This window comes from Bos indicus, chromosome 9 (genome assembly GCF_029378745.1).
Source record: "Bos indicus isolate NIAB-ARS_2022 breed Sahiwal x Tharparkar chromosome 9, NIAB-ARS_B.indTharparkar_mat_pri_1.0, whole genome shotgun sequence".
Classification (NCBI taxonomy): Eukaryota; Metazoa; Chordata; class Mammalia; order Artiodactyla; family Bovidae; genus Bos; species Bos indicus.
Genome location: NC_091768.1, coordinates 42,409,887 through 42,422,183, shown reverse-complemented (window position 1 = coordinate 42,422,183; position 12,297 = coordinate 42,409,887). Strand labels below are relative to the sequence as shown.

The window sequence follows — 12,297 nt, the reverse complement described above, 5'->3', positions numbered from 1 at the left end:
AACTCCAAGACTGCTGGCCAGAACAGTTGAAGAAACAGTTGTGATTAACTGAAATGGGAAAGCCTACAGGTCAGGAAGGTTGGGAGAATGGACAGAAATCACATTGATTTTTTGCATAATAAGATCTCTATTAGATACACAAATAGAAATGTGGAGAGTTCAAGAAGAGTTCTAGATTGGAAATGTAAGTCTGGGAAATGTAATTTTTATGAGTCACATAGATGATACCTAAAGTCATGAGGCTGGGTGAGATCACCAAAGGAAGTACAGATGGAAAAGAAGTTAAGGTATCAGCCTAGAGGTATTCTAATATTGAGGTCCTCACTGGTAAACTATGCTCAATAAATCCCAAGAAAAAACAGATACTACCCTCACATCTACAGCCAAGTGATTCTTGAAAAGACTGTGTTCATTCAGTGAAAAATGAACAGTCTCTTCAATAAATACTGCTTGGACAACTGGATTTCCACCCATAGGAATATACTCAAAAGAACTGAAAATAAGAACTCACAGATTGGTATACAATGTTCACTGCAGCATCACTCACAACAAAGAATAGAAATAACCCAAGTGTTCATCAATAGATGAGTGAATTAAAATATGGATATATCCATACAACAGAATATTGTTCAGCCATAAAAAGAATTATGTTCTGATATATGCTACAATATGGATGAATCTAGAAAAATTATGCTAAATGAAATAAGCCAAACATGAAAAGGCAAATACTGTATGATTCCCCTTATACGAAATATCTAGAATCAGATCAGATCGGATCAGTCGCTCAGTCGCTCAGTCGTGTCCGACTCTTTGCGACCCCATGAATCGCAGCACACCAGGCCTCCCTGTCCGTCACCAACTCCCGGAGTTCACTCAGACTCACGTCCATCGAGTCAGTGATGCCATCCAGCCACCTCATCCTCTGTCGTCCCCTTCTCCTTCTGCCCCCAATCCCTCCCAGCATCAGAGTCTTTTCCAATGAGTCAACTCTTCGCATGAGGTGGCCAAAGTCCTGGAGTTTCAGCTTTAGCATCATTCCTTGCAAAGAAATCCCAGGGCTCATCTCCTTCAGAATGGACTGGTAATAGGCAAATTTATATAGTTTTGTCTATATATATGGAGTTTACCAGGGGCCGAAGGAAAGGGACAATAAGAAGCTACTGCTCAACAGGCAGAGTTTATTTAAGTTGATGAAAAATTTTGGAAACAGTGGTGATGGTTGCGCTGCATTGTGAACCCTAATCAATGCTACTGAACTATACACTTAAAACAGTAAAACTACAAATTTTCTCTTTTGTTTTGTGATCCCATGGACCAGAGCCCACCAGGTTCCTCCGTCCATGGGATTTCCCAGGCAAGAATACTGAAGTAGGTTGCCATTTCCTTCTCCAGGGGTTCTTCCCACTGCAGGGATCCAAACACGTGTCTTTGGCACTGGCAGGAGGGTTCTTTACCACTGAGCCACCAGGGAAATCCCTCATCCTTTAATAGTCCAGTCAAAATCAACCTAACTCTAAAGAGACTTTCCTCACCTCTAGATACTGACGACTACCACCAATTAGATGCAAATACTTTATCCAACTAACTTCCACAGCACTTATTTTCACTTTTCCTACATTTTCTTTGCTGTGTTTTGGATATATTAATAATAATTCGTATTTGTCTAATTCTAATTCTCCCACCCCATCAGGGTTATAAACTAACAAAAGACTGTATTTACACTGCATGCCTCTTTGTACTGTCGGCTGTTTTTATATAGGTAAACAGTGAGTGCTCAATCAATAACTACTAGATTTAACTAAACTGGCAAAAATCTATAGCAAAAAACATCTGGAATACACATGAGAAAATTCCTTCATCCATACTGACACAAATGTAATTCCAAAATGTAAGGAACACCTTATGTTACCATACCCAACTTTGGGTTCACCCACCTACCACAGCAAAGCCAATTCACTGATGCTAGGTGTGGTGAAGGACGCTACAGTGTTTATCGTGGATGCCAAGCAAGGAGTAGGGGCAGCTCATGCTCAAAAGACCCGAACTCCAAGGGTTTTTAAAGGCAACCTCTGGGGGCTTTGGGGATGCAGGATACACGACTTTCTTCTGACTGGGGTGGTGAGGTGGAGTGGTTTCAGGAATCTCAACCATCAACCTTCCAATGTCACCTCAGGGATGCGGGTCTTAGTTCCTAAAGAACAACTCCAAGAGATCCTTCAGACTGTCCTGTATATTCCTTGAGGATGAACTAGCACTCTTTTTACTCATGAACTCCTATCATTACTTTTCTTCTTTAACTTCTTTTCCTTTGTTTCTGCATTCACTCACTTCCCTACTTAAGTAACTACCTATGCCTGCTCTATGGAACTCAAGGAAGGCCCACGAGACTGAAGTCTTTTTCTACAAACAAGAAATGGGGAACACCAAAAGGCTTTTGTACCTGGGAGGGTCCTGCAGGGTCCTGCTTGGTTTCAGTCCCCCATTCCTTTGATACTCTTCACTCTTGAAAAGAATAGGTACAGGACAAGGAAGGGAATAATTTTGGATAGAGGTTAATCATAAACTCTGCAGAGGAACTCAGGCTCTAGGGAGACTTAGTTTTCACTTATTAAGAAAATGAACAATAATGCCTTTCAAACAAACAATATGATGGTGAGATGGTGTAAATATATTTATTATCAATAAAGTCTGGTAACAGGAAACTTTTTTTCAAAGAAGCCCAAGTACAATATGGATACATTTGTTGTTGTTGCTTAGTTGCTGAGTTGTGTCCATCTCTTTTGCAACCCCATGGACTGTAGGCCACCAGGCTTCTCTGTCCATCAGATTTTCCAGGCAAGAATACTGGAGCGGGTAACCATTTCCTTTTCCAGGGGATCTTCCCCATGCAGAGACTGAACCTGCATCTCCTGCATTAGCAGGCAGATTCTTTTACCACTGAGCCATCTGGGAAGCCTGGATACATTTGTTTGGACTTTTTAATTTCTGAACAAAAAGTGTAATTAAGGGAATGAACATCTGAAAGTTGTATTTGATATGAAAATAAACCTATCTTTGTCTTTCAGCTTCTCCAAGATCAAGCTAGAATGCAAAATGACCTTTAAATAAAAACAATTTATGTAATGCATTTACTAATCCCAATGTTTGTCACCATATTTATAAAACCTAAACTTGTACTGCCAGGTTTTCAGCTGGTTTCCTCGACTGTGTGGAACTTAAATGTGTCTATGCTCATGTCTGGTACCCTTTCTGTCTGGACAGAACAGAGACAATGACTTGATTTTAAAATGAGTCAAGCTTTTTAGATCTCTAATACCCCTTTCAAAATCTAAAATTTTAGGAAGACTGTATGTTCTAAGTGGAATATGAACATTCATAAAATATACTGCCTTGCACACAGCGCTTTCCACTTCTCATTTTAATACTTATTATAATGCGTTATACTAATTACGGAGGGAGTGCAAGGTAGTGGCTAGCAAGAGAAGCTTTGGCATAAGATGAATTTGGGTCCAACAACCAATCTTCCACTTAGCAGCAATATGGCTTTAAGCAAGTTGGTTAGCTCTTCTTTGGCTCTATTTTCTCATTAATAAAATTGGGATAACACTTGAGTCTAACTCAAAGTGATACAGTGAGTGCATTCAGCACTTCCCATCCTGAGGCTAGTAAACATTCAATGAACAGCTGCAGCGCCTGACATGAGGATTACAATCATCTGTCTCAGACTGGAATGGGATGTGGGATCTCCCCCAATACGAAAAGGGACTACTACACCTAAAGTCATCTCAAAGGAGATGCCCACACCAAAATATTTTAACTGTTTTTGGGTGACAGAATTACAAGCAATTTTTGTTCTGTCCCTTTGATCTTTTTTGCATTGAGTATATGTAACTTATTAAGAAAAAAGCTCTAAACCCTTAAAAGCCTGATCTATCACCTAGAAGCAGCATCTAGCAGTCTTATATGCTCTATGTGTGTGCTCAGTCACTCTAGTCGTGTCCAACTCTGCAACCCTACAGACTGTAGCCCACCAGGCTCCTCTATCCATGGGATTTTCCTGGCAAAGATACTGGAGCAGGGTGCCATTTCCTCCTCCAGGGGATCTTCCCAACCCATGGATCAAACCCAGGTCTCCCGCAATGCAGGTGGATCCTTTACCACTGAGCTACCAGGGAAGCCCATTATGCTCTATAAATAACTTGCAAAATGAACAAATTTCTACAGTGCCTTTAGTTTTAAAGCAAACATGTTTATATGCATTTATTTCTTTGCTTCTCATCATCACTTCTTGGTAGGTAGAGCAGTTTATTATTACTACTCTTAGAAAATGAGGATGAGAGTTCAGAAACAACTAATCAGGGACTAGGCTGAAACTTAAACCCAAAACCTCTAATTCAAATGAGTTTTTCACTTTACTATTGAGCACTAAAAGTGAACTCTTACATTCCCAAGTCAGAGAGCTAAATCACTTGTACATATCTGAAAGGCAAGGAACAAAGAATAAAGGAATGCAACTTTTAAAGTTTCATTAATCCTTTCAAACAATCTGAGTACATGAGTGTACCAAATCAAATTGTTCCAGAAAGTCCAAGTAACCAGCAAAAACAGCAGGCCCTAACAGCCCCAATATGTGCCAGACACTGTTCTAAACACTTTACATATACCTGTTTTATTAATTTAATTCTATGGAACATAACTACTGTCTCTATTTCAGAAATGAGTACACTAAAACACAGAGAAGTTAAACCACTTGCCTAAGATTAACAGTAATTGGCAGACCCAGGTTTCAAAACTAGTTTTGCAAAGTAAGGAGTAAAAAAAAAAAAAAAACCCAAATTTGGGAAAAAGTAATGACATATTTTATCTCAATTCAAATGATCTATAATCCTTAACCTATGGAAAGAATAGAAGTCCTCTCAGGATTATTTGAGAAGGAAATGGCAACCCACTCCAGTATTCTTGCCTAGAGAATCCCAGGGACGGGGGAACCTGGTGGGCTGCCGTCTATGGGGTCACACAGAGTCGGACACGACTGAAGCAACGCAGCAGCAGCAGCAGCAGGATTATTTGAATTTGTAATAATTACAGCATTAATTTTCTCTTGTCAAGTATCACTGTAAACCTATTAAAGTTACTTTAACAAAAATATTCTGCTTTCAACTACATTATTTTATAGCACTGTTTTACTCTAAATGCTTCTTAGCTTGGTAAAACCAACAGGCTAAGACATTAGAGACTTTTTTGTTTTTATCAAAGTGCCCATATCAAAAGAAATATGCCACCTCCCCAAACGACAATTCCAGCTAAAGACCACTACCTACTTTAGCAACTCAACCTAGCTACAATTTACAACCTTGTAAAAAACCAATACATAGCACTCACTCCAGATCAATTAAATCAGAGTACCTGGTGATGGTCATTCCCCCAAATGATTCTAACAAGGAGTCAGGGCTAAGAACCACTATTCCTCAACCACTAAGGAAATCCAAACCCTCCATGTTATTACTTCAAACAGAACTTTTTTCATAATGGTCAGAAAAAGTATTCAGTCACTTATTCAGTCAACTTGCAAACAACCAAGAGAGTAAGATAAACAGGACCCTTCAACTACTAAAAGGAGTATTAATTATAAGTGCACTTAGCCCAACAGATTAGACAAAAGTTAAGGCAAAATGGGGCTATCCAGGTGGCTCAGCAGTAAAGAATCCATCCACCAGTGCAGGAGACACAGGTTCAATCCCTAAGTCAGGAAGATTCCCTGAAGAAGGAAATGGCAACTCATTCCAGTATTCTTGCCTGTGAAATCCCATGGGCAGAGGAGTCTGCCAGGCTACAGTCAATGGGGGTCGCAAAAGAGTCAGAAGCAACTTAGGGACTAAACAGCAACAACAGAAAAGGGATTCCAGTAATAATGTTAACAGAGTAACTTCAACTAACATCTCAAATATGCCAATGCAAAGACCAAGCTACTTCTATTTTTCAAATCCAAGATTTGCACACCTGAAATGGCGCCATGCTTTCTTGATGGACTCATGGGCCCAACAATTCCGAAAGAGCAACACTGAAACAACCGTCAACCTGAAAACTGAAAGCCCCCAAAAGTGTTATCTTGTAAAAAATAACTAAACAAAGATTAAACTCAACTTTAAGGTTGTATAACTGCTGGCAAAGGAAATCTTTTTATGTTTTCACATAGAAGATACCCCTGAAAAGTCAAGACTGCCCTAAGAACTCTGAAATTCAAAATCATCATATGCCTACATATGTTTGAAGGAAAATAATTTGGTGACTTGTACTGATAGGAGGCTATTTATAATCTTTATTCATCTCACTTAAAAAGTAGTCATTAAGTCACTCACTTAAAAAGCTGTTGGAATAATTTGCTTGATTGGCTTGTTAGGGCAGGTATTATCTTTCTAAAATCTGAAAAATTCTGTGGTATATCTGTCCTCAAGCATTTTGAATAAAGGGTGTGGGTCTGTAGTAGTAATTTTGAATAATACAACATGATATTTTAATATTTGAACTTATTTTATTTTCCTGTGAAACAGTAAGCAGCCAAAAGCACTGAATCAGTCTTAAAGCTTAACAAGACCTGGGTTGATTCAATGCTTCACTGGGTCACAATGTCCCCAAAGTAAAGTATATCACCTGGACAACGTAGACCCCCAACACACCCAACTTGAGAGTCTATTTATTCAAGTTACCAGAGCTCTTGAGAAACAGAAAACCTTCCCTAAATGTTCATACTCAAAACCTGTTACTGTTAACGCACCATAAGCAACCTCCATAAACAACCTATTAAGGCCTTGCAGTTCTATCAGTCTTAAGAATATCACCTGCCATATGTCCTAACAAGAGTGCAACAAATGGAATCTAAACATTACCCAAACATAAAATACCTTGACAAGAATCTATTTAATTATGTGTTCTACACCAATGTCGTTCAAAGTGAAAAAATTTAGAACTGAAAGAAAATGGACCAACCACCTCACAACCTATCTACCTACAAGCCTTAATCCTTCCTTCATACTTAAGCTTTTTTCGCCATAAACAGGAAACTTCGAAGAGAAGGAAATAGAGAAATGCCTAATTCTTGCTAAGGAGAATAACATCATTGCTTCCAACCCCCACAGTGTGAGTGAACAAATGAAAAGGCAACGAGGGAAAGGCACGGAGAGGTGGGGGACGGTTGGGGAGCTCAGCTGGAGTCCTATACATGCCACCCAACTCAGATGGTGCCCTAAACATCTGTAACGACAGCTGCAACAGGGAAACGGGGGTGTCAGGGAAAGAGGACCGTGGCTTGGCGGCTCAGAGTGGAGCCTGCACGCTTGTCTTCTTCCTTTGCCAACTCTTCTCTCACCTTCCAATTCCCATCCTCGCGATCCCATCCTGCTCCCTCCATAAAGAAAAATACCAATAAAACCCGAGGCAGAGAAGACAAAGGGGCAGGACACGGCTGCAAGGAACGTCCAGAACAATAGGGGAGAGGGAGCACAGCGAAACTCCTGAGGAGGACAATAAGGGGGGTGGGAGGAGCCCAGAGAGACACCCAGGGAAACACCACCGAGCCCGGGCCCCGCGGGCGGCGGACGCCTGGACGCGAGGCCCGGCCGCGCGGGCGTTATCACCCTGTGCGCGGCGGGCTGGGCTGGGCCGGAGCGGCGCGGCCCGGAGGAGCCGGTGGGGCCTGCGCGGGTCAACAGGCAGCTGCCGGCGGGACTCACCGGCATTCTGATCTCGGGGCCAGAGGTAGTATGTGGCCGGAATCACGATGAGCCCCACGAAGGAGGTGAGGAAGTAAAAGAAGGTGTTCCCGCTGTCATCGTACTGGAACTGCTGCCCCGCCATGGCACCCCCTCCTCCGCCTCCCTCTTCTCACCGCCGCCGCCACGACCCCGCTCTGCAATCCAGCTCCCAGCTCCCCGACCCCGTGTGGCGTAGCTCCTACGCCACCGCCGCCGCCGCCTCTCCTCCCCGCCCCCACGCTACTCTCAGGGACACGCCGCCGCCACTGCCGCTGCCTTCTCCAGCTCTCGCGAGAAGAGAGAGCTCCCGCCCCACTCGGTTTTTCCCTCCCCCGCCCCTCGCTTCTCCCTCACTAGCTCGCTGAAGGAGACGTGGCGCGCGCAGCCGAAGATCTCCGCGAGGTCCCGCCCTTAGCCCTGCCCGCTTAGCTTCAGCTCCGCCCCTCGAGCTCTGGTAGACCCTCTTTTAAGGCCCCGCGTCTACCCTAAAGTTTCTCGTCCCCCCCCCACTTCCGTTTCCTGGCCCAGGGTCCCACTCCAGGTCGCGAAGATCTGTTTATTGGGTCCAAGCCGAGGCTTCCCGGCCGAGCAGTGGGCGCGGGCGGTTCACCTGCCTGCGAGCGGGGTCGCACCCATTCGAAGCAGAGCTGAGTCTTCCTTGCCTCCCCTGTCTTCCATACCTACGTCACCCTGTCATACACTCTCTTCTATTTCCCTGGTTTGATAAGAATGTTTCTTTTAAGTTCCGAATCGGCTCCTCCACAGTTTGGAAACTAGGGTCTCTCAGGATAGGGCGGCGTGGGGACAAAGCGGGAGCTGCGAGGAGGGCCGGTGAGGGGTTTGTTAGGGGCCTTTTGCAAAGCGATGTTAGCTCTTAAAAGACCGCAATCTACATTGCGCCCATTTTGCAGATGGAGATTTCCCACGCTGGTAGAGATGGTGACCGACCTATCCCAGAGCTAAAATATTCATAGCATTTTCTTCGACACACGTGGTAGGCAAAGACCTTTATTGCTTTAAATGATGGTCGGCGAATTCCTTGGAATAAAGCATGCCCACTCTCCAGATAAAGGAAAATGAGGCTCAGATAGATTGCCTACAGTCAAGCACAGTAAGAGAAGGTCTGGGGGTTCAAACTCAGATTACGCTGACGCCACAAAGCCAGAGCCCCCTGACTACCAACTCGTCGCTGACCCTCGCATTCCCCTGAGAGCAACTGGCACTCCAGCGCAGAGCGTGGGCAGGAATCTGCGCTAGGAGGAGGGACCGCTGGGGGAGCAGACGCTCTCTGCAGCCTCTTTGTTCGCCGACTGTGAGATCCCAGAAGCTGGTGTCAGCCAAACTGGGAGCCGAGACTGCTGGTGCCCTGATCTGCGAACGAGCCTGTTTTCCCGAGGCAGTTCTGACCGGGGCCTGTCCCAACATCTGCATCGCCCCTCAGGGGACCAAAAGGAAAGGCCCACCCGACTCACCTCACAGAGCTTTTGTGAAGATTAAAGGCTGTTTGGCAATCCACTCCAGTACTATTGCCTGGGAAATCCCATGGACAGAGGAGCCTGTCCATGGGGTCGCAAAGAGTCGGACACGACTGAGCGACTTCACTTCACTTCACAGTGAAAATTGGAAAACAATATGATAAATATTACACTGTATTTTAACTCACTTTAAGGTTATATAGTCTATTTACTAGGCTCCTTTCAGTATACCTTCCATTGTTAGAAAAGAAATCTGGTCACTTATCATCTTCTATTTCATGTCCTCAAAGATAGTATTTATCATAATCAGGGATGACTTCATAACAGACTATATGCACATGCATTCTCCCCTTTCAAATGTCCTACCTACCCATTTTGAAATGAAATTTCAAAAAATCAATTCTCTGTATTCCTATCCTCACTTTTTTCTGTATAACGTTTTCAAAGACGGTATTTGAGGGGAAGAAGTAGAACAGAAGTGAGGGGAAGAGAATTGGACTAAGAAGTCAGCACAGCACTGTGATCACCGAATGCTGATATGCCCAAAGCAATTTGCCTTGCTTCAGAAACAAATTTGTCATAAAATTGGCTCAACTGCAGTGGGTAGGATCCCGAAGTTCCTCTTGTTTCTCTTGAATTTGTAATAAAGTTTTCCCAGGTTTTAATACTGCTGAAATGGTTGCTTTTTATTACTCTGATTATAGGTTTTACTCAGCATTTGTATAAAGATAATACATCAGTTTTATAACCTTGTGTCAATATAAATTATTCATGATAAATATTCCTCTTCTGATGCTTTTTCTGCAGGAGTAATTCGCTGCAGCTTTGGGTCATGCATATGAGTGGTTTGAACAGAACTGAACCATGAAACAAAATTTTGAACAAATCACATTTATTTGCTAAACTCTAGACCAATCTAAAATATGAATTTTTTTACCAAATTAAAATATTAAAGATTTGAAAATGTATCTTCTATTTTCAAAGGTATAAATTCACTTTGTCTTAGAACTTAATGTTATTCATCATAGATGAACTCAGGTCACCCAAATATTCTCCAAGGCAAATCCAAATCATACCTTTAATTAATCACAATTTTCTGACTCTAATTTTTTTAATTGTTTTTAGACAATTGTTTCTTTCAAGATATCTTTTAATTGAAAGATATAATAGCAGTGAATTTGGTTGAACTAGAGCTACCAATACATTTTCTTTAGTCTACAGGACATGTTAAAAGACATTTTTAAAGTTTTCTCTATATGTAAATTTATTCTGTAGGTGACAATTTTCACCAATTCATTTTAATTACTAGGTAGATATTTCCTCTCAAATGTAAAAAGCCTAGCTGTTCTTTCATTCCTCCTAATAATTTGCTTTTTCCTTAGAGTGAATCTTTCACTCATTCATGCTTGCAACTACTGGTGTTGACTTACATTTATACATACCAAAATACATTTGTGTAGCCATAGTCAACATGATTTAATTTTCTGCTTAATGTAATTAACCTCAAAGAGACTGGAAAGAACCAAATTAATAAGATACATGCAATTATTTCCAGTCTTTTCCCCCTTCTCCACCCTAGGATAACCTTCACTATCAAAGCTTAGCAAATCTTCTTTAACATTATACCTCATTACTTGATTTCAGTGTCAGGATTTTCCCTATTAACAGCTGAATCTCCTCTAATATAAATTGAAGGATATTATTTGGTTTCACAGAGGTGACAAGTTATCCGCATTATGATGACAACAATAACATCAACAAAGTAACATTTGTACAACACTTTTAAAAAAATATTTGTTTGGCTGTGCTGGTCTTAGCTGCAGCAGTGGGATCTTCAGTATTCATTGCAGCATGAGGGATCTTTAGTTGCTACCTGTAGGATCTAGTTCCCTAACCAGGGATGGAACCTGGGCCCCCTGCAATGGGAGCACAGAATCTTAGTCACAGGACCACCAGGGATATTCCTGTACAAATTATTTACAAAAAGCATCCTCAACATTATTCCAGTTGAAATTTGAGAGCATGATCCACATGTTGGAACTTTGACGAGGTAAGAAGTATTAACCCATTGCAGTCCTTTCATTCAATAGCTTCCTAAGGCCCTTAGGGTGCAATGAAACCTCAGTCTTAACACTGGAGAGAATGTGAAGGGAAGTATGGGTTGAAAAGACATTAGAATGGGTAATGCTCCACTCTTTATTGACTACGCCAAAGCCTTTGACTGTGTGGATCACAATAAACTGTGGAAAATTCTGAAAGATATGAGAATACCAGACCACCTGACCTGCCTCCTGAGAAATCTGTATGCAGGTCAGGAAGCAAGAGTTCAAACTGGACATGGAACAACAGACTGGTTCCAAATCAGGAAAGGAGTACGTCCAGGCTGTATATTGTCACCCTGCTTATTTAACTTGTAAGCAGAGTACATCATGAGAAATGCTGGACTGGATGAAGCACAAGCTGGAATCAAGATTGCCGGGAGAAATATCAATAACCTCAGATATGCAGATGACACCATCCTTATGGGAGAAAGTGAAGAAGAACTAAAGAGCATCTTGATAAAAGTGAAAGAGGAGAGTGAAAAAGCTGGCTTAAAACTCAACATTCAAAAAACTAAGATCATGGCATCTGGTCCCATCAGTTCAGTTCAGTTCAGTTCAGTCGCTCAGTCATGTCCGATTCTTTGACACCCCATGAATCGCAGCACGCCAGGCCTCCCTGTCCATCACCAACTCCCGGAGTTCACTCATATTCACGTCCATCGAGTCAGTGATGCCATCCAGCCATCTCATCCTCTGTCATCCCCTTCTCCTCCTGCCCCCAATCCTTCCCAGCATCAGAGTCTTTTCCCATGAGTCAACTCTTCGCATGAGGTGGCCAAAGTACTGGAGTTTCAGCTTCAGCATCATTCCCTCCAAAGAAATCCCAGGGCTGATCTCCATCAGAATGGACTGGTTGGATCTCCTTGCAGTCCAAGGGACTCTCAAGAGTCTTCTCCAACACCACATTTCAAAGGCATCAATTCTTCGGCGCTCAGCCTTCTTCACAGTCCAACTCTCACATCCATACAT

The 12,297-nt window shown here is 42.4% G+C and overlaps 1 protein-coding gene across 1 annotated transcript in view; it reads right to left on the bottom strand.

The window, feature by feature from the left end:
* Positions 1-7,935, bottom strand: part of SEC63 (SEC63 homolog, protein translocation regulator) — a 66,155-nt gene extending 58,220 nt beyond the window's left edge. Inside the window, exon 1 of the mRNA XM_019967265.2 lies at positions 7,731-7,935. Within this exon, the coding sequence (XP_019822824.1) occupies positions 7,731-7,854 (124 nt within the window). The 5' untranslated portion in view covers positions 7,855-7,935. The remainder of the gene's footprint in view (positions 1-7,730) is intronic.
* Positions 7,936-12,297: the final 4,362 nt, after the last annotated feature.